We start from the raw sequence: 23334 nt of genomic DNA on the forward strand, positions 1-23334 counted from the left end.
ATTGTCACAATACGATTTTGTCTTATTCATGTAGTTGATCAATTTTTTTTATGTATATCAAAGGAGAAGACACAATGATTTTAAGTTAAGGCATTATCATCTCAATTATGATTTATGTATGTCAAATAGGAGTCCTCACAGTTTGACGCAGTAAGTAATTACATAGGCATTTACTATAATAGGTCTTGGGATCAATTTCCATTGGATATAACATGTCTCATTAGATGTCTATGATTACCTATCTATATCTTGTCGTGAAGCCGAAGATCCTAAATCACTTAAGATAAGTGATATTACGTTTTACTCCCATATCAACTTGAGCCGAAGTTGTGAGTTAAGTTAGAAACTATCGTATCAATCTTAAATAACTTGGTACTTTCTCAGTTGATAATAAAAGGGAAGTGATTAGAAGTATTATTCAAAGAACATATTACTTTTGGCATTATATTTTACGATTGCTTTTATGTAACCTAATAATAATAATAAATAAATAAAAGATTATTAATGCAAGATTCTAAATATGTGATTTTATTATTTGGACAAAATTTAAATTAAAAATACATTATGATCTTACATATATATCAAGTATACAAATGTGAGATTCCGTGATATGTATATCAAGTATACAAATGTGAGATTCTGATTTCACTGGAAATAGACTATAAAGATATATGAGGTGAGCATAATTAACTTTGGTATAAAAGTATACAAATGTAAGATAATTTGATATATATTACAAGTGCAATAATAGAAGTTTAAATACAAACATTGGCATTGAGCAATCAGTTTAAAATTGAAAATGAACTGATTAAATTAAAATCGAACACATAAAAAAAAAAATCAAACTAATCGAATCAACCGATCTTTCTAATAAAAAATAAATAAATTAAATTAATAAAATATCAATTAATTCAATTAAAAATCAAATTAATTATAGTATTGATTTTAAAAACCGACACAAAATTGATATATCATAAAGGTGTTGATTTTTAAAAACTAGTAATATAATAATAAAGTTTGGGTTCAATCCATTTCGATTGATAATATATTGATTTATTTAATTTAATCAAATTAAAACTTTTAAAATTTAAATTGAATTGAATTATCCGAAATAATCAATATTTTTTTAAAAGGAAAAATAAATTTTCAAAATAAGCAAATTGAACTTTTAAATGTGACTGGTTCAATCGGTTAATTGAATATAATCAACTTTTGCATCTATATGGTGGTAAAAGACGAATACGCTCGCCCCCAACGTCCTCGTCAATCTATCACAGGGTTAATATGAAGGGGGTAAATCATGGGCGGCTACTAACCTTTGGAATAGTGACTAGCACATAAGGGAGACATTTACCTCGGCTTTGCCGAAATTCGAACCCCAGACCTCATAGTAGCAACATCTCATGCGCTAGCCACTAGACCCATCCGAGGGGACAACTTTTGCACCTATATGCCTACATGCATGGTTGTTCAAGTCTTAAAATCAATCCTCAATGGATGCAAAATACCTTGCATAAAGATAATTTAACCTTTTACTCCAATATATACATAGGACTGTCAACAAGCAGAGCCGAGCTTTGGAGTATTCAAACTTGTTTGATAAGATAATCGAGCCGAGCCGAGTTTAAAATGAACCAAGCTTTTGAAATGAGTGTTCAAGCTTGGCTTGATTTATTTTTTATGAGCTTGAACTTGTTTAAAGCTTGGTTTGAGTTTGATTTGTTTAGATGTTATCAAACTCTCAATTCAAGCTTGGCTTGAGCTTGGTTCGAGCTTGACTTGAGCTTGATTTGAACTTGGTTCGTTTAGATGTTATCAAGCTCTCAATTCAAACTTGGTTTGAGCTTGGTTTGAACTTGATTCATTTAGATATTATCAAGCTATCAATTCAAATTTATTTGATTGTTTGAAATTTTTAATTGTTTGATTTGTTATTAAAATTGATAATTTAAATTTATTTATTTATTTTATTTTATTATTTATTTAACATATTGAAAAGAGTTTTATTAATAAATATGATTCGTGAACACGAACGTTAACGAACTGAACACATATGTGTTCAAACTTGTTTGTTTAGTTTAACAAGCTATTCAAACTTATTTGTTTAATTAATCTTATAAATATTGAACGAACATAAATAAATTCTTACCAAGCTCAACACAAAACTTGTTCACGAATAACTGATTCATTTACGGCCCTATATATACAACACTCACATGCACATGCACAGATGCACGGCCACACCATGGGCATGCGTGTGCACAGACCCGACGTGTATGGGCACACATTACACTTGCACAACCAAAAATAAACAAAAACTAAAAGCTGATATTCGGGGATGAGCTTTTAGGAAGGGAGCATGCAAGAAACTAAAAAGCTCAAATTTTCAATAGTTCACATCTCTAATTCTTACGTTTACTGTCACCCCTTCTCGCGTTACACTCTCGACTAATGTTCTGATTTCCTCTCCAAGTTCCAACAAATTGAATGATAAAGCTACTGTTTCGTCCATGACATTACCATGCGACAAATTAAATAATAAACTGGAAAGGTTTGCACAAAGTGTTGCCTCACACAAGGTAGTTGTTGACTGTCTTGATGAATATGACTTCGTTTTAAACATTGACACTCAATTCACACAAATTCTCATACTCAGACCTAGCTAGGTTTCCGCGTGCATAAAGCAGGAGCAGATTTATCCAAACTGTAGGAGTAACTGTCACTGAATCCACCTAAGAAATTCATACATGTACAATTAAATTACACCACCAGTGTTATTTACAGATCTTCATGGCCTTCCTGTGATAGCAACATATTGTCGACTTGGACTTCATCTCTCTTTAGAGCACCCCTTATTTCACCACCGTGAAATTTATCCGTTTTTCATATTGGGGCTAAGTTGAATAGGGGAAAACTTGAATATGAGTGGTACTAAATGTAAAAGGCAAAAAAAAAAAAAAAAAATTCACGCATGATTTTCATGTGAATCTTCTTGAGAATGGCTGGGAACCTCTCCTTGGTTGTCCAAAGGCATGTACTGTGCCATGATAGCCCTGATCTCTGAGTCCATGTACGACTGAAACAGGACACAAAAGTGAAATCCAAGGAAAGCGTCAATTAGGAAATAGTTAAACACGGAAGACAGTTTAGAAGAATTAGTATAAAGACAGAAACCAACTCCCTAGATCTTTAGTTGCAAATATGAAAATTAGGAAACTGAATTGAAAAGGAAAAATAAAAATAAAACACTTCAACTGAAATTCCTAAAACATAGCCATCAGAAACCATGAGCTAGTCATTGTCGCCAAAACTATTATAATCTTAATGCTGAAGCATGCAAGGATCCAACTCGCAGTCAAGTAGTGAGGCTGTTTCACCCTGAAAATATTAACTAAAGCAATTTACAAGCTAAATGCTACAGGGAAGGTTAAATTACAATAAAAAACATTATTTTGAAACGTGGTCTGGGCAGACATAGAGACTTGCATCAAGCAACTACATGGTGTATAACATTGCAGTCGTCATATATGTGGGCATTTAAAAAAACTGAATCCAAACTAGTTTGGGTTGAACCAAAACAAATGAAATTCTTTAGTATTACTTGCTATACTCCCTTATCAAATAATAACAGCTTTTATGATGTCTTTTCTTCTCAAACTATTAGTTCTGTGAAATAGCTTTATAAGGTTATGAATTTGAAATGGTAATATAATTACTTGTCTCGCATGTTGTGCCGGATTTCCTCTCAATTAATGAGATTGATTCATCTTGTTGGGCCTGGTCAATCAACTCATTGATAAGTAAATGACTTGATCTGGTGCGGTGACACTATGGTGACAGGAATCATTCCCTTTTTAATTCTCAACACACCCTTTGACATCGAGATACCAATTTGGGTGGTAGATGCACCCCATCAAGTGGCAGATGCACCATTTCAAGTGATAAGTGTACCCCTTCAGGCAATAGATGCATCCCTTCTAGTAGCATAGTCACCAATTTACAGTTATCAATCACTATTTTTTTTTCATTTTCAATATTTAACATGATATTGAAAAAAAAAAAAATGTCTGATCAATAGAGGATAAGTACTATAGTTCTCTTATATAAGAACAAGGAAGGAGACCACGGTGACCGAAAATCAATTTAGGTTCATGCCTAGAAGGTCGACAATAAAAGTTATACATCTTCTTAAACAATTAATTGAAAAATATCGGGAGCAAAAACAAGATCTACATATGGTATTCATTGACTTAGAAAAAACTTATAATAGAGTCCAAGACAAAGTATAAGGAGAATTCTAGAAAAGTGAGGTGTTATCGTAATATATATTGAACTAATTAAAAATATGTACAAGAATGTAATGAATAGAATAAATACTTTAGGAGGAGTAACTGAAGTATTTTCAATAAAGATGGGGTAATAAGGATCAGCTCAAGTCCCTATTTTTTATACTAATTATGGACGAACTCACCGCACACATTCAAGACCCAGTACCATGGTGCATATTGATTGCAGATGATATCGTTTTGGTAAATGAAACACGTAAAAGAGTAAATGCTAAACTAGAATCTTAACAGGAAACACTAGAAGAGAAAAGTTTTAGGCTCAGTAGAATAAAGACAAAATATATTAAATTTAAGTTTAGCAATATTAGATATAATAAGACAATTGTTAAGATAGGAGATGACGAGTTGCTCGGAATCGAGAGCTTTAGATATTTAAGATCATATTTATAAAATAATAGAGGGATTGAGAGAGATGTCTTACATAGAATACAAGCAAAATGGCTGAAATAGAGAGCGTAAGGTGTTTCATGTGACCATAAAATACCTCTAAATTTTAAAGGAAAATTCTACAAAACCGCAGTTATACCTGCTATGTTATATGGAGCTGAATGTTGGGCTATGACTCGAGCACATGAGCAGAAAATGAGAGTTGCAGAGATGAAGATAGGTGGATATGTGGACATACGAAAATGGACATAATAAGAAATGAGAGCATTAGAAAGAAAGTCGGAGTTATATCTATTGAGGGAAAACTCCGAAAGACGTTTAAGATGGTATGAGTATGTACTTAGATAACTAATAAATGCTCTAGTTAGGTGATGTGAAATTATGATAAACACGCATATCAAACGAGGAAAAGGAAGATCAAAAAAGACTTGGTTAACAACAATAAAATAAGATAAAATTTATTTAATTATAGATGATGATATAGTAGGAGATAGAGTTTAATGACGTAAAAGGATTCATATAGCCAACTCCACCTAGTGGGATAAGGCTTAGTTGTTGTTGTAATCATCAATCTAATAATGCCAATCACTAAATCATCTCTATGGATGTCAACACACTTTCGAGTGGGTTTATCACTTCGAATAAAAGAATTAGGGTCGAGGCAAAGGCCAAATCTTCTTTTCTTAAGATGATATTGTCTCGCATAGGTGATTGTGTTATTGGCAATTACCTCCTACATATGACGACCTACGTCTCAAAATAGGAGCACTCTAAATTTCGAGTCCTAGATAACTTCAAAGCCTCAAGACTCTTTGGAGAAGAGAGGGAGGGAGAAAAACTAAAGAGAACTCATAACTCAAATGGTGAATGTTTGCGCAAAAGGAGAGGGAATTAATTTATAGGGGTGAAAGGCTTCTTCAAAAATGTAAAAGGCACAAACTTAAAGGACCTATCCTTTTCTAAATTTTTCCTTTGATTAAATAATTTAATAGTGTCGGCACAAGTTGTTCTCGTGTGCAACATTACACAATGCTCTCATTGGTTGTTTTTGCTGTAACATATTATATGCTTTAATTTTATTAAACGGAAAAGATGCCCTATGTTTTAGTTAAGGATTCTGCACAAAAATGCATTGGTATGCTGATATGGACACCTTTGTTGGATGTCATTATAATTGGAAGCAAATTATCAGCTTGGAATAAATCTGCTACTACCTAATTAGCAAGTGAAATAAATTTGCTACTACCTAAATTACCAGTTTAGAATAAATCTGCTACTACCTAATTAGCTGCTGGAATAAATCTACTACTACCAAACTTTGCTACTGCTATAAGTAGAAATAAATAAAGGGACTTTCTATTTTTGATTCTTTATTTCCTTTAGCGATTGATTTTTTCCTTTTTTTTCTTGAATAGTCCATGTAATTGACTTCTTATATAAGAAGTGTTATTATCAATGAAGAGAGGAAGAAAAATTGAATAATTTGGACTCTGTCTAAGACGAGTCTTTCCCCCTAAGTAATTTGGACTCTGTCTTGGAAGAGTCTTTCCCCCTCCCTTCTCCATTACGTGTTGCATGACAAACTACGGATCCGAATCTCGACCTGTGACTCGATCCTGCACTCGGGACCATAACATATGCTTTCAAAGAAATATGCCAACTATTCACCAAGATGCTTTGATTTTTGTTTATAGTTCTACTGTGAACTTGGCTTAGGTTGTGTACACTCATTGGGTCACGTGCCCATTGGGCGCATGCTAGTTGGGCCACATGCATGGCTAGGATGGGACGCCTATTGGGTTGCACACACATTGGACTTTGTGTAATTGGGGTCGGAAGTCGATTGGGTCGCGCACCCCTTTGGCCACGTGTGCAGTTTGGGATGTAAGTCCATGTGCATGAATAGTAGCACACCCTTAGGTTGTGCACGGTTTGGATATATCCTTAGAATTCCCTTAATTTTAGTCTCACACAAATTAGCATTCACACATATTCATGCATTCACGTCCATGGACCACATTCATCAACGAGCTCATGTCTTTGTTCGATTTAATTAGATCAACCCTTCATAAATCGATTATCTTCAACATTAATTTCTCATTCACTAGATAAATCAATTTACGATCTACCTGAAAAATAGTCATCTCTACGTTTGATTTATTAGTTACTAACACCAATTTCCAACAATCCCCACGTCAATGAAAATTATGAGTAAGTTTCAAAAAGTGTCAAACAAAAATTTTGAAGAGAAGACTATTGCATTAGGAAAGATAGCTTGCAGATCTAAATCTTTCATAGGAAAATATGATTCGAATTTATTTGGTGGCCCAATAAACTATCTTGATTTGTGACTTGTTTGTTACTTGTTTGTGTAAATCAACATAATCATACCCAAGGTTCTAAAATTCGCTAGGCGCTAGTCGGGCGGCAGACCAGCGCCTAGCGCCTAGCGCCTAGGCCGCCTAGGCGCCGCTAGGCGGATTCCTCGGTATCCCTTGTTTCATGCGGACTGTGGACAATGTCATATGCAACTCTAAATGTTGTCTTAAACAATTTCATAGCAATGAAGATCTAACTATGTATGCTGAAATAAATACATACTTTCCAATACCAAAAAAATGAAAAACTATAAAAAAAAACTAATAGTTTTGTGCAAAGGAAATATACTAGGCTTAGTAAATATGAGTAAAAGAAACAGTTAAGCAATAGAACATGCAGTAAGTTATCATAATCATATAGTAAACAGTAGAACATTGGAAAATAGTAGCAATAGTTCAATTCAAGATTACAATGCATTGTGAACTAGTAACCACTAAGCAAAATATAATTGTTAAATAACATAAATCATGTCTTAACAAAATGAGTTCAAAATTACACAACTAATAATATCTCATAGACTCATATTTATTCTGCTTCTTCTTCTCCATAATTTTCAATAACTTGTTCTTCATCGGACACAAACTCAATATCATTATTGTGATCCTCGTCTTCTTCTTCGGATTCAAAATCATCTTCATGAAGTTCTCTCACTCTAGAGCTTCTTCGGGGTTGTAGATTTTCATCTGCTCCACTTGCTTCATCAACCATTTGCCAAGTGAGCCCGGAACCTAGTTCAACTTCATCATCTTCCCCACCATCCACAATCCAACCTTGTGCATTTGAAGTATCTTTTGCAAGAAGGACATCAACATTTCTTTCTTTTTCTCTTTTTTGTTTGTTCAACAATCTAGCATTAAATTGGACAAATACTAGATTGTTCAACCTGTTGACATCCAACCTATTTATTTTCTTTGTGTGAATCTAAAAAAAAACAGAGAAAGTAAATACTATAGTTAGTACCAGAATATAGAGTATAAACGTTAAAAATTATAACTAATTTAATTAAAGAGTAGGCTGAAAGTTTAAAACTTACTCCTTCAAATGTACTCTAATTTCTTTCACACCCAGATGAACTTGTAGTTAATGAAAGTATCCTCAATGCCACCTTTAGCAAGTTAGGTGTGTGAGCACCGTATGTACTCCACCATGCACATGGATCAAATGTATCATCATTTTTTTCACATGCTTTTGCTGCCAATGTTTTTCCAAATAACCCAGTTTATTTCTATATTTTGGAAATTCTTTGTTAATAATTGTATCTTGTAGATCTAACTCATTGGCATGCAAAGTTTCCATGCATTCAAAAATCCCCATCGCAACCTCCTCATAAAGAGCAATCGAACTATCTTTGTAGTAAAAATCAATAATGCTCATTTTTGACTCAATAATGACTCTGATAGGCTGATAATTTGATTCCACGTTATTCAGAGCCACCTTGATATCTTCTTTAGCTGAAGAAGCTCCCCATATAGAAACCCCATCGATGGCTTTCTATCTCCATCTACCAATCAAAGAACTCTTACCAAAGGAGCAAATATTTTCAAACAAAGTGTCACATCATTCCAAAAACTCATGCTCATCACTGTAGAGTAAGCCAATTTTCCTTTGTTTGTTTTTGACCATTTACATTTCTCCCACATATCACTTGTAAACATGGCCCTTAAACTAGCTTTTTTTTTTCAATCAAACTTTGCAATGTGAGGAAATTTGATGCAAACCTGGTAACTCCTGGTTGGACTATGTATCTCTTCTTCGTGAAACTTCTCATCAATGATAAAGTCTTATGGTGAGCATAGATGAAAATGGTAAAAGCCTTGGACTGCTCAATTACCTTTTTATATCGTGGAAGTTTGCCAATACTTTCAAGCATGAGATTAATAGTGTGAGTTGCACATGAACTCCAAAAGATCCCGGGTCGTTTTTCTCTCATCAATTTAGCTGCAACCATATTGTTGGTGGCATTGTCTGTAACAATCTGAACAATATTCTAAGCTCCTACTTGTTCAACACACTTGTCAACATACTCAAAAATAAGTTCAGCTGTATGCGCCTCCTCTGAAGACTCCTTAGACTCTAAAAATGTAGTACCCTCCTTGCAATTAACACACAAATTTAAGATGCTTCTTTTTCTATCACTCCATGCATCTGTCATGATCGAGCATCCATTCTTTGCCCATTCTTCTTCATGTTTCTTCAACAATTGTTTTGTTCTTTCAACTTCGGCTTTCAATAGTGGCTCCCTAAGTTGATATTGAGTTGGAGGCTTGAATCCTGGTCCAAATTGACCCACTGCCTCCATTAGTTGCTTGAAGCTATCATTATCAACAGCATTGAATGAGATTCCATTTTCATAAACCCATCTCCCAACATATTGTTGAACTTGTTGAGTTCTCTCTTTGAAAAGAGCCTCATTTATATTTTTTTGGCGAAGCACATTACTTCCACTGGAGCGTGCATTTTCTGGAGCAATTGCCAATGCATATCTATCCATGGGGCCAAGTGGAAGAGGTTTTTTAACTCCATCAATCCCTTCAATTTCAAGACCTTCATCTACGGAAATAGCCACCTCTGCTCTACAACTTTGTTCTTCCATTATTTTGTTCTTCTTTCTGTTCCTCCCTTCTAAAATAGCCTGTTTGCACTTATTTTTGTCTTCTTGAGATGCTTTTCGACAACCAGATACATTTCCAGGTATATTTCCAATGTGCTCCTTTATCCTATACACTCCTCCTGACATTGCTTTTCCACATAACTTACATTTAATTTTGTCGAGGTTCTTAGGATCAATCAATATCCCAAACTCCCATCCGATGTCATTTGACTTTCTTCTAAGAATCCCGAATTCGGGTTGAGTGACAGATGCTGTCGAAGATGGATTGCTTGCCATTGATAACAGATAATCGGAAGGAAAAACAATTATAAATAACAAGACATAATATGATAATAAAATTTAATTATACCATATAAATATACAATACAAAATAATGAAAATATGAAATATAACATTAAGTCATTAACAAGTCTGAGAATATTTTTTTATATATCTTAATCTAATTAATAAAATTTATTAGATATTTGTTTAAATAAATTTAATTTTAAATATATTTTTTATATTATTAAATCTGTTATATACTTATATATAAATTAATAATATTTATTAGAATTTTTAAAATTTTAATATTTTTAAAACTGATTTATATAAATTAATAATATTTATTAGAATTTTTAAAATTTTAATATAATTTTAATAATTAATATTTATAAATCCGATTAATATACATTTATAATATATAAAATTTATAAATATGATTTATATAAATTAATAATACTTATTAAAAATTTTAAAATTTTAATATAATTTTAATATGTATAAATCCGATTAATATAAATTTATAATATATAAAATTTATAATTTATAAATAATTAAATATGATTTATTAATTTATTAATATGTATTATATGTTTTTTAATTTTAAATATTTTTATATTTTTAAATCTGATAATGTGATAAATGATAATATTTATTATAATTTTTTAAATATGTTAATATATAAATTAATATTTAATATTATTTATTTAAAAAAATTAAATATATTATTTATATATTTACATATGATTATATAATAATATTTATTATAAAAAAGATAAATTTTAAATAAATATATTTAATTGGGATCTTAATTTTATTAGGGTTTATGAACTCAACCTTATTATGAAAATTATCCCCGTTAGGAGTTAGGAATTGTTTTAATTTATTAAATCTAAAAAAAATTAAAAAAAAAACGCGTCTCTGTCGCGTGTCTCGCGACTCGCGCGATGGCGCGGACACCACGGGCCGCCACCGGCGGCTCGCGGGAGGGCTCCGGCGCTGCCGGAAGCTTCGCCGGACGAGTCCGATGCGTCCGGCGAAGTCCGACGTTGCTACCAGCGGCCCCGGTAGCGTCGCGCGGAAAGCTTTTGGCACAACCAGAAGCATCGCGACCCTATCGGCGTTGCTCGAAGCAACGCCGGACTTCGCCGGACGCGTACGGCACGTCCGGTGTAGCTTCCGGCAATGTCTGACACCTGCGATGCGTCCGGTGTTGCCGCGACGAAGATTTGAGAAACAAAAAAAGTGCGATGAAACAAAAATGAACAGAAACAAAAACTTACCGGAAGCAACGCGATCAGGGAGCGATCAGGGAAGACGAACAGTCGGCGAAGAGTCGGGGCGATGAAACAAACGAACGCCTGGCAAATACCTAAAAATCGGGTTTAACATGCCTTAAAAAGCTTGGCCCGCCGAGCCCGCCGAACCCGCCGAAGCCCCCCGAAGCCCGCGGAGGACCGCCGAGGACCGCCTAGGCGGCCCAGCCGCCTAGGGCTTCCGCTTCGCTGGTTTCCGGCGCGGCATCCTGCCGCACAACGCCTAGGCGGCCGCCTAGGGCGCAATTTCGAACACTGATCATACCCATACACTAACCCCTACCCTTCCTACAAATTCTCTACCATGCCTATTTCGGTTAAGGAAAATGCTTGGAAATTCATAAGTACTTGTGATTTTGAAGTGGGTCACGCTTCACACTTATATAAGTGATCCACTATCAACAGTATCATACAATACCCCATTGTACCCTCTACAACACAATATAGGAATCATTAAAAGTCTTTTGTTAAATTGTATGTTGCACCTTCCTATCCCCAAGAATGAATTAAACTAATTACTTTTAGGTATCTCAACTCTTGTAGTTATCCCTTTTAAACCATGATTTTATAATCTCCGATAAACATGGTAAGATTATCACTACTTGATTCGTATGTTGATTTTGACCTATTCATCTAGACATGCAATATATTTAATCTCTTAGTAAGCCTCTTTTAATTAATGCATCCGCACAATTCTCCATATTTGATAAAAATCCTGCCACTAAAGATCTACTTAAATGTTATTAAGTCTTCTAATATGTCAAGACTTACCATATCACACTATTTTGTGTCCTCATAGCTCCTTGGCTATTGCAGTGTAAGTACATATTGATGCATATCTATTGAATATGGAATCAACTCTTCCCACCCCAATTTACGTACTTGTACTTTAGCCAAACACCTCCACATTTATTCACTCATCAATTTGTCGTCCCCCCCCCCCCCCCCCAAAAAAAAAAAAAAAAATCGATGATCTCAGACTTATCAACATAACATTTAACATCTCCTTAATGTGTGGTTCTCATATTCCACATAGATTGATGTGAGTAGGATATGATCAATTAATAAATGTTGCTCTTTTTGGAGAAATAATCCTCTTTGGAGTGTTCTTAGACACAAGGGCCTCAATCTTTCTTCTCAAGCCTCCATATCTCATATAATCGCTAATGAGAGGTTATCCTTCATGATGGCAACAAGCTAATTATGGTTGCATGGCATAAAATTGTATCCTAGTTTAGAACAATGCATCCCCATTTGGCCTCTTAATCGTGTCGAACTAAAGTTGTAGCCATCCGATTGAAGTGTTGACTAAGATTATATTAGTTCTTGCTCTAGAGAGTATGCATTTCTTAGTCTTTCGATTTTGCTGAGCCAAATTTGCAGTCATTTAATTGGCATGCTGGCTAGCATTGCATTTTTTTCTCAAGAAATATTCATGCATCCCTTAGACTTCCAATTTCACTGGGCTAAAGTTGTGGTCATTCTTGAAGGCTTTTGTTAGTCTTCTTTTTAGATATTTTGTAGGTAGCCAACCATCCTCCACTCTCTGCTTTGTGCTTTTTTGTTTAATGACCCCAATAAAATCTTGGCCATCATGGTTGCACTATATTGATTATATAATTCATCATCGAACCTTTGATGATTGCACTTTACCTCCTTTCACATAACCTGGAGACGAACTGTATAGGGAAAGCGTAATCACCTTTTGCTACAATTGTATAGGAAATCTTTATTTCTCCATGCAATCAATTTTCCCTTTATTTAAGGCTCATCATCATATGCATTAAAGGCATCCTATGAGGTACATTTTCTTCAAGTTATACAATGTTAGTTCTAGAAAATTTCTCTAAATTCTCTCCGATAAGAGTGGGGTCCATGATTACTATAACTTTGAATATTGTCTTTAAGACTATTGTGTTGGATTTCCTCTCAATTAATAAGATTAATCTCACTTGTTGGGTCTTTTTTTGTTGATGATTGTTTCATCCAAACTTCATCAATCAACATTGGTTGAGTCAACTACCCAACTAACTCAACCATCAATCTACCAAAACATTCTTTTAGTCGACTAGCATATAGACTACCACAAATTTAATGGCCGAATCCACCTAAGTTAAAAACTACCCTAAAAAAAACAAAGGGCAGCTCGGTGCACGAAGCTCCCGCCATGCGGGGTCCCGGGAAAGGATCCATTGTACGCAGCCTTACCCTGCTTTTTGCAAGAGGTTGTTTCCAGGATTCGAACCAGTGACCTTCTGGTTACATGGCAACAACTTTACCGTTGCGCCAAGGCTCCCCTTCAAGTTAAAAACTACCCTCACCCGAGTATATTTGCTCTCAGCTCGCCATACCACTATCTCCGCCACATGGTCGACTTTTGTCAAATTTTCTTCTCTCTCGGATGCACCAAACCCTCCCAATGTCATCCTTCACGCTCCACTTATGTAGTTCACCTCTCAACCATCTCTTATCAAGTTTCTCGACCCTTGGATGCATTGAGCCCTTGGCTCTCTCCCCATGCCAATTATTCTTTAGGATTTGCTTGTGTAGTCCGCTACCCAAGCACAAATACACTACAATGCTCCTCCTCTTGCGATCTCTCAGATGCCACATACCCTTCTACAATCTCCATCAACTTAAGCCCTAGGTATCCACAACCTTAGCCACGTCAAGTAATCTCCATGTGCATATTCACCAAGTTCTTACACACTTGAACACACGTATCAAATCACAAGGCAAGGCCTAGTTTAAACCCTTTATCAAACATCAAAACGTATGGTCATAATCGACCACTTAGTCCAATTGCATCAACAAGATGCACCTTTGGGAGGTTGATATACCCCATCAGGTGATAGATGCATCATCACTGATATACTTTTTCTTAGCTTAATAATGTTGGTCGTAAAATCATCTTTTTGGATGTCGACACACTTTCAAATCTGCTTATCCCTTCAAATAAGTGAATTAAGATTGAGGCAAAGGCTAAGTCTTTTTTCTTTAAGACGATATTGCTTGGCCCAAACATGTACAGTTTATTAGCAATCACCTTCCAAGGTGCAACAATCTATAGCTCAAAATAGGAGCAATTCAAATTTCAAGTTCTAGTGAACTTTCAAACCACAAAACTCTTTAGAGAGGAGAGAGAAAGAACTCAAGAGAAGCACTCACAACTTAAGTATTAAGTGATTTGACTAAGAGGATCATGGATTAATTTATATTTCTTCCAAGGGTAAAATGACAAACTTAAAGAGTGTGTCCTTTTCTAAAATTTTCCTTTAATTGAATAATTTAATTAAAGGCAGCACAAGTTGTCCTCGATTGCAGAATTGCACATTGCTTTGATTGGATGGTTTTGGTGTACCATATTTTTGTGCTATGCTTTTATTGGCCTGAAAAGGTGTCCTACATTTTAGTAAAGGATTTTTTACAAAAAAATGTATGCATGCTCCCAAAGGAATCTGCCAATTATTCACTTAGATGCCTCAATTTTTGTGTGCAGTTCCACCATGTGCCTTCACGGCTTGAACTGCCTGCACTTGGCTTGAGTTGCACTTGGCCTGGGTCCCATAACCATTGAGTTATGTGCCTCTTGGGCCATGTGCACAACAGCCAATGAACCCTTAGGTTACGTGCCCAGCCTGAACACATCCTTTGAATTCTCTTGAGTTTAGTAGCACACAAATTAACATCCACATATACTCAAATTAACACTCATGCATTTGCGTCCATGGACTACACTCATCTAAGAGTTCATGCCCTTGTCCAACTAAATCGGACCAACTCTTTGTAACACGAACAACCTTGAACAGTAATTTCTCATTCACTCGAGAAATTGGTTTACAATGATTTACTCACAAAATAATCGTCCATATCCCTATTTGATTTATTAGTAACGAAAACCAAGAACTATTTAGATAGATCTATAAAATTCCTATATGAGAGACTCCATAAGAATTACACATTTGTGAAAATTTAGTGCTAGGTCGAATTCAGCAATAAGATTGTATATAAAAGTGAGGAATTTGTAAGTCTAACTTTACTTTAAAGATGATTTGGTGGTGCAAGGAAAGTTAAAACATTAGGGAAAAATGAATACTTAACCCACCTGTAAATATGTCACCGAAAAAGATAAGTATAGCAAAATAAGTTAATTCCATTGAAGTCAAGAGTTGAGATGTTCATCATAGTTGTAATCATGGCTTCTTGTATTGCTGCTGCTTGTCCTTGCACTTATACTAGAGAAAACTAAATACTCAGAAACACAGGATCAATAATGTTATGAACTGTCAGCATCTAATAAATAACCCGCAGTGCATACTTGAACTTCGCTGTTCATTTGGTTATATATTTGGTTTACTTCTCTAAGGGGAAAAAAGAGGTATAATATTCCAACTTGAAAATAAAAGTTAGTTTAGATTGTCATCTTCCAAGCCATTTCAATCAGCGTGGGAAGCTCAAACTTTCAAGTAAATTGACCAAGACAGAAATCAGATCTTATATTTTTTACCAAGTGATGCCAACTTTACACCATAGGCACAGATTGTTTTAACTGATACTGTGTGAACCAAGAAAATTTTCCATTGCACAGATGGTTTTAACCCATAAATCAATTTTATAAATATTAAATTACACTGATTTTGGCAACAAGTTAGAGTAATGTACTACAGAGATTTTGAGTGGTAATTACTTACAATGTGAAGCATTGATGAGAAGGTTGATAAAATTGGAATGTGCACTCCAAGATATGGTTACATTCCCAAATACCAGTGATGAACTAGAATGAAAAATAAGGGTATGGCTTGTTCCACTCCTAGATTCTATATAGTCAGTGTTGTAAATGGCGGTAGATGGTGGTGGGTCGGTCAGTGACTGTCTACTGCCTTGGCCGCCTAGGCGGTGCCTAAGCAATTGAATTTTTTTTTACTATTTTTTTACATAAAATTAATAAAAAATAATAACCATATTAATAACTAAATATAAAATATATTAACTATAAACAAAAAAATTAATCTCTCTCTCTCTCTATATATATATAGAATAATTTTATTAGGATTTAATTAATCTCAATTATAGTTAGGAGTTGATTAAAGTTATTAATCTAATATATTCGATTCAGCCTTATAGTGCAAAAAGAGGACTCAGGCAACGTATCCGCCGTCGCAGAGCTCGGGCGACGTATGCTCGTCGCCGAGCTGGGCGACAATCCGGACCCGTCGGCCAGGCGATGCATCTGGGCCCCCGCGAGGCTCAGGTGATGCGTACGGGCTCATCACCAGGCTCAAGCGATGTGTCGTAGCGTGTCGATGCCTTGTGTATGCCATCAGTCCGGGCAAAACGAGATGAGATTTCAATATATATAAAAGCCTAATCTCATGACAGTAGGCAGCAGGCGATGATCGATAACGACAACGGTAGCAAGCGACAGCAGCTGTGGCGGTTCGAGGCAGAAAGAGGTGAGTTTTTTTAAATCAAAGCATCGAAGCATTTTTTTTAACCTACCATTACTTTGACCTCCTTAAAAGGCTGCCTTTGACAAAAGCGGGACGGGTGATGTCCGCCTCCCGCCTAGGCGGCCACCTCAAGCGCCATTTAAAATAGAAGTTCAGCTATTAAAAATAAACTATTCTCAAGAAAAGTTAGTCTGTGACACAAAAGACAAGAAAATGAGTAGTTCAAAGTTCATAATAGAGGTTCAACCAAGAACCAATTCCAATCTTTTATATTTGGCCATAACTTGAAACCTGTGTTCTAAAATGCACCCCAGGCGGCCGCCTAGGCGCTTAGTGGGCGGCACTCACGCTGGAAATGTGCTAGGCGGCCCAGCCACCTAGGCGGCTTTAGGTGTCGTGGAAATTCCGGGTTTTTTTTGCCATTTAAAGCCCTAAAACCTCGATCTCACATTGTTTCGACTCCCTGCTTGCCTCTCGCCTCCTCCGAACGATCGATAAGTTTTTAAATTTATGTTATGTAATTTTTTTTGTTTTTGCCTCCCGCGACGCTTCCGACGTAGTGGGAAGTGTCCGACGCCTTCCAACGGTGTCGAACACGTCGCAGGAAGCTTCAAGCGGCACCGAAAGCTTCACCGGAGGCTTCACGTGGAGCCAAAAGTGTCACGGGACGCATCCGGTGTCGCGTGACGCTAGCGCTGGACGCACCCCCGATGCTTCTAGCGTCGTCGGAAGCCTCCAATGTCACCCGAAGCTTCCAGCGACGCGTCTAGCAGCCCCGAACACATCCACCGCCACCGGAATTCAGCACAATGCTGCCAAACGCACGCGGCAGCAGCGATGGTGTCGCGAGTTGTCGGGATGTTTTTTTAAAATTTATTTATTATTTATTTAATTCAACAATTTCTCACTTACATAGGATAATTCGAATAAGCTTTTATACATCCGAATTAAATTATCCCAATAAATTATAAAAAAAAATATATTTAAAGTTTAAAAATTTTGTCAAATATTATTAATTAATTTATATTTTATATTTAATATTAAAAAATTCTAATAAATTTTATTAATTCATATAAACCATATTTATATTCATAATTTTATATTTAAAATTTTAGAAAAATCTAAAAAAATTTATTAATTCATATAAATTATATTTATATTCTGATAATATTTTTTACTGATTTATATCCTATAAATTTATTCTTAAATCACTTTTCAGATTATCACAATTACAATGGTGAGCAATCCATTTTCGACGGCATTCATCACTCAACCTAAATTCAGGATTCTTAAGAGAAAGTCAAATGACATCGGATAGGAGTTTGAGATGTTGATTGATCCTAAGAACCTCGACAAAATTAAATGCAAGTTGTGTGAAAAAACGATGTCAGGGGAGTGTATAGGATCAAAGAGCACATAACAAATATACATGAAAATGTATTCGGTTGTCAAAAAACATCTCAAGAAGATAAATATAAGTACAAACGGACTATTTTAGAAGGGAGAAACAGAAAGAAGAACAAAATAATGGAAGAACAAAGTTGTAAAACAGAGGTGACTATTTCTCTAGACGAAGAAGGTGGTCCTGAAATTGAAGGGATAGATGGAATTAAAAAATCTCTTCCGCTTGGCCCTATGGATAGATATGCATCGGCAATTGCTCGAGAAATTACAAGTATCGATATCAACTTAGGGAGCCGCTGTTGAAAGCCAAAGTTAAAAGAACAAAGCAACTGCTAAAGAAACATGAAGAATGGGCAAAGAATGGGTGCTCGATCATAACAGATGCATGGAGTTATAGAAAAAAAAAACATCTTAAATATGTGTATTAATTGCAAGTTGGGTACTACATTTTTAGAATCTAAGGAGTCTTCATACAAGGCACATACAGCTGAACTTATTTTTGAGTATGTTGACAAGTGCGTTGAATATTATTTAGTTTGTAACAGACAATGCCACTAACAATATAATTGCAACTAAATTGATGAGAGAAAAGTGACCTGGGATAGAAAAGCGACCTGAGATCTTTTGAAGTTCATGAGCAATTCACACTGTTAATCTCATACTTGAAAGTATTGGTAAGCTTCCACGATATAAAAAGGTTATTGAGCAAGTCATGTCTTTTACCATCTTCATTTATGCTCATTATAAGACTTTGTCATTGATGAGAAGTTTCACGAAGAAAAGAGACATAGCCTGGCCAGGAGTTACTAGATTTGCATCAAATTTCCTCACATTGCAATGTTTGATTGAAAAAAAATCTAGTTTAAGGGTTATGTTTACAAGTGATGTGGAAGAAATGTAAATGGTCAAAAACAAACAAAGGGAAATTGACTTCCTGTACTGTGATGAGCATGAGTCTTTGGAATGGTGTGACACTTTGTTTGAAAATATTGCTCCTTTAGTAAGAGTTCTTCGATTGGTAAATAGAGATAGAAAGTCATCGATGGAGTTTTTATATGGGGGGCTTCTTCAAACTAAAGAAGACATCAAGGTAGCCCTGAATAACGTGAAATCAAATTATCAACCTATCGTAATGATTATTGAGTCAAAAATAAAGGATAGACTTGATACATCATTGCATATTATTGCAATTTTGTTGAATCCCTATTTTTACTATAAAGATAATTCTATTGCTCTTTATGAGGAGGTCGCGACAGAGATTTTTGAATGTATGGAAATTTTGCATGCCAATGAGTTAGATCTACAAGATACAATTATTAACAAGGAATTGGCAAAATGACAAGATTGGATTATTTGAAAAAACATTAGCAGCAAAAGCATGTGAAAAAAATAATGATACATTTGATCCATGTGTATGGTGAAGTACATATGGTGCTCACACACCCAACTTGCTAAGAGTGACATTGAGGAAACTTTCATTAACTACAAGTTTATCTGGGTGTGAAAGAAATTAGAATGCATTCAAAGGAATAAACTTTTAAACTTTAAGTCTTTAATTAAGGTATTAATTTTTAAAGTTTTATATTCATGTTACTAACTATAATATTTACTCTCTTTTTTTGTTTAGATTCATACAAAGAAAAGAAATAGGTTGGATATCAACAGATTGAACAATCTAGTATTTGCCCAATTTAATGCTAGATTGTTGAACAGACCAAAAAGAGAAAAAGAAAGGAATATCGATGTCCTTCTTGCAAAAGATGCTTCAAATGCACAAGGTTGGATTGTGGATGATGGAGAAGATGAAGTTGAAATAGGTTATGAGCTCACATGGCAAATGCTTGATGAACCAAGTGGAGCAGATAAAACTCTACAACTCCGAAGAAGCTCTAGAGTGAGAGAACTTCACGAGGATGATTTTGCATCCGAAGAAGAAAAAGAGGATCATAATAATGATATTGAGTTTGTGTCCAATGAAGAACAAGTTGTTGAAAATTATAGAGAAGAAGAAGTAGAATAAATTTGATGTTGAGTTTGTGTCCACTGATATTGAGTTTATGTCCAATGATATTTTACTAGTTCTGTAATTTTGAATTCATTTTAAATTTGATGTTATTATGTTAGAGTTATAATATGCGAGTTATTATATAAATTATATTGATACTGAGGAATCCGCCTAACGGCGCCTAGTCCTAGCCTAGGCGCTAGGTGCCGATTTGGCGCCCGACTAGTGCCTAGCGAATTTTAGAACATTGTTTGAAACTATTTAACAAACTGTAAATCATCAATCCTGTGTCAAATTTCCTAAACCAGGTACCAACCTAAAGCCTAGACAAGATAAGACTGCAAACTAAGGGTGGCATCTATGACCCAAAATCGATAAACCAAACTGGATCAAACTGATCCAAACTGAAAATTTTGGTCTACTGGTTTATGGGTTTGGTTTCAATTTGGAACTAGGTAAAGTTATCAAATTATAGTTTGGTTTCAGTTAGAACTTGCACAAACCATTAAAATTTTTAAATATGTATGATATATAAAGACAAATTACTATGGTAATTAATATAATTTCTTATTATTATTTGCTTGCTTGTTCCCTAATCAACATTACCTTAAATTCTAATAATTTTATGATTAATCTCAACAAAATTGTTGTCTGGAAACTAGTTTTTGATTATTTTTGGTTGATTTATATTTATTTTTTAATTAACAGTTTGAAATTGAACCAAACCAAAAATTTCAGTTGGGTTTGGTTTGGAAAATCCCAAAGTGAAATATATTGGTTTAGTTTCGGTTTTCCTTACTAAACTGATAAACTGAACTATGATCACCCCTACTGTGAATCATTTGTAGTAGCATAGGATTCCAAAAAAAATATTTGGCAAGTAAAAATATCCCATATGAAAGGATAATACAATTAGATGGATCATGTTACTTACCCTTAATCTGTACTTGTATATAGCATATGCTCCAAGAGCAACAACAGCCAATACTATCAGAAGCACCCAAACAGCAGCCCATGTAGCTTTCGTGTCACTGGCTCTCTTACCTGTACAATACATCAAGGAGTACATACATTGAAATAAGTTTTAGATGACTCTCTTCTCCTATGGGAAAATTAACTTTAAGCCTCACTTATGCAAGTATCATGCTCTCTTATGTATAAAAGGTCTCCCCTGCAGGTGCATTCATAACTTCCCCAGGTATCCTTGCAGCTGCACTCAGGGCATTGACAAGCTGTACGCCTCTTGCATTCGTCAATGTCTACTCAAGGGAGAAAAATGACAAGGATTAGAGAAATGATAAGTTGCTACCTATCAAATAAGAAAGGAACTATCTATTGCTCTGTCATAACAATGTACTATTCAGAACATTCAAAATTATTTTCATATAACCTGACTTGCAAGATACAAGAAATAATTGATCTTACTTTCACATGCTTTCACACCATCACCATCAAATCCAGGTGGGCATTGACATTTAATATCAACAGATTCCTGCATGGACAGTTCAAATAGATCAAAATCATGAGAAGGTATAAAATTACAATCAGCAAATAGCCATAGTTTAGTAGCCTAACAGTGGTATTAATCTAGGAGACTTCAGTCCATTAGCAAGTGACAAATTGAAGACCCCCCAGGCCAGATAAGGATCAAAAATGATTTCTATTCTTAAAGGTGGATTTCTAATCTTCTAGATGCTAAGAATTGAGTCAAACTATCAAAAAAAAACCAGTAAACCCATAGGTCCAAGACAACGTGCAAAGAAATTGCCCTCAGCATATGGCACCATTGAAATCACACAATCTTTCACTCCCCATAGGAGCTCTGGATAAGCCAAGCATTATTCTCACATTGCCAAGCAATAGTCTTCTGAGGCATAAAGAAATCCTTACCCTTCAAGACAACTAATGGGAAGAACAAAATCATGAAGGTTTCACTTCAAAAGCAGACTATACCTCGACTAGTCAATTTGTTTATGTCATAATCAAAGGTCATAAAACTGCACCAACCTGACATGCAGAAAATGTCTTGCCATCACGAGTTCCATGCCAACAGCCGCCATTGTTTAGTCTGCACTTTCCAGGCCCAATTGCTGAAAAGAAAGGAAAGCACTAGATGTGCATTAGGTTTAATATGTTTTCTGGATTTTTAAACAATGGGAATAATTGTAACAGGCAATGAACTTGTATCAGACTGACAAGCAATGAGGATATGCAGTCAGAGAATTAACTAGAAAACTGCTTTCTCTTCTGCTAAGGCACTAAGATTTTTGCAAAAAATTATAAGATCTTGTAAAGTGTAAGATATCAGAAACTTTTTAGAATGTGAGTATGTGTGCGCACATGAAGGGGATCTTGGAGCAACGTTAAAGTTGTTGTCGTGTGAAGGTCATGGATTTGAGTCTCAGAAACAACCTCTTGCGAAACACGGTAAGATTGCATACAATAGATCCTTACCGGGACCCTGCATTAGAGGGAGCTTCGGACTGCCCGTTTTAGTATGTGCACGCACATACACACCTAAAGAATTCCTAGGTCATTGTATCAATATAGGTGTATAGTCCAAACTGAAATTGAACCAAAACCAGTTTGGTTGATTTGAACGTAACCAAAATTTTCAATTTGGTTTGATTTGAAACCATTAATTAAAAAATAAAAATAAAAATATATTAACCAAAACTAATTAAAAACTAGTTTCCAAACAACAGTTCTTTAGAAACTAACAATAAAAAAGATTAGAATTAATGGTTTATGTTGATTAGAAAACCTAAAAACAAATAATAAAAAATCATATAATTAATATAATAATTTGCTTATATATACATATTTTTTTTAGAAATCCAAGTAGTTCAGATAGGTTTAAACGCTTTGTGCATGTTCAAACAGAAACCAAACAAAAATTGAAAACTTTACCTCGTATCCAAATTAAAACTAAATCAATAAACTGAATTTTTCATTTTGGCTGTGTTTGCTTCGACTTGGCTTATTGGTTTCAAGTTATAGATGTCCACCCTTATCAGGAAAAAAGATGTGATAGAATTATTTTATATAACAGAATACAACAGAAGTTCTAAAATCTTAAGAATGACTTATAAATCATGACATATCCAATTATATAATGAAATATCCAAATAATGACAAAATTTTAGCATAAAATTAGTAAATAATAAATAAAAATAGT

The 23334-nt window shown here is 34.8% G+C and overlaps 1 protein-coding gene across 1 annotated transcript in view; it reads right to left on the reverse strand.

The window, feature by feature from the left end:
- Nucleotides 1-2483: 2483 nt before the first annotated feature.
- LOC121969826 (vacuolar-sorting receptor 3-like) overlaps nt 2484-23334 on the reverse strand; it is a 43924-nt gene continuing 23073 nt past the window's right edge. Inside the window, exons 8-12 of the mRNA XM_042520086.1 lie at nt 22164-22246; nt 21582-21648; nt 21287-21415; nt 21091-21200; nt 2484-3076 (exon numbers count right to left, since the gene is read on the reverse strand). Coding sequence (XP_042376020.1) covers nt 2966-3076; nt 21091-21200; nt 21287-21415; nt 21582-21648; nt 22164-22246 — 500 coding nt within the window. The 3' untranslated portion in view covers nt 2484-2965. The remainder of the gene's footprint in view (nt 3077-21090; nt 21201-21286; nt 21416-21581; nt 21649-22163; nt 22247-23334) is intronic.

Source organism: Zingiber officinale, chromosome 4A (assembly GCF_018446385.1).
Source record: "Zingiber officinale cultivar Zhangliang chromosome 4A, Zo_v1.1, whole genome shotgun sequence".
Taxonomy (NCBI): domain Eukaryota; kingdom Viridiplantae; phylum Streptophyta; class Magnoliopsida; order Zingiberales; family Zingiberaceae; genus Zingiber; species Zingiber officinale.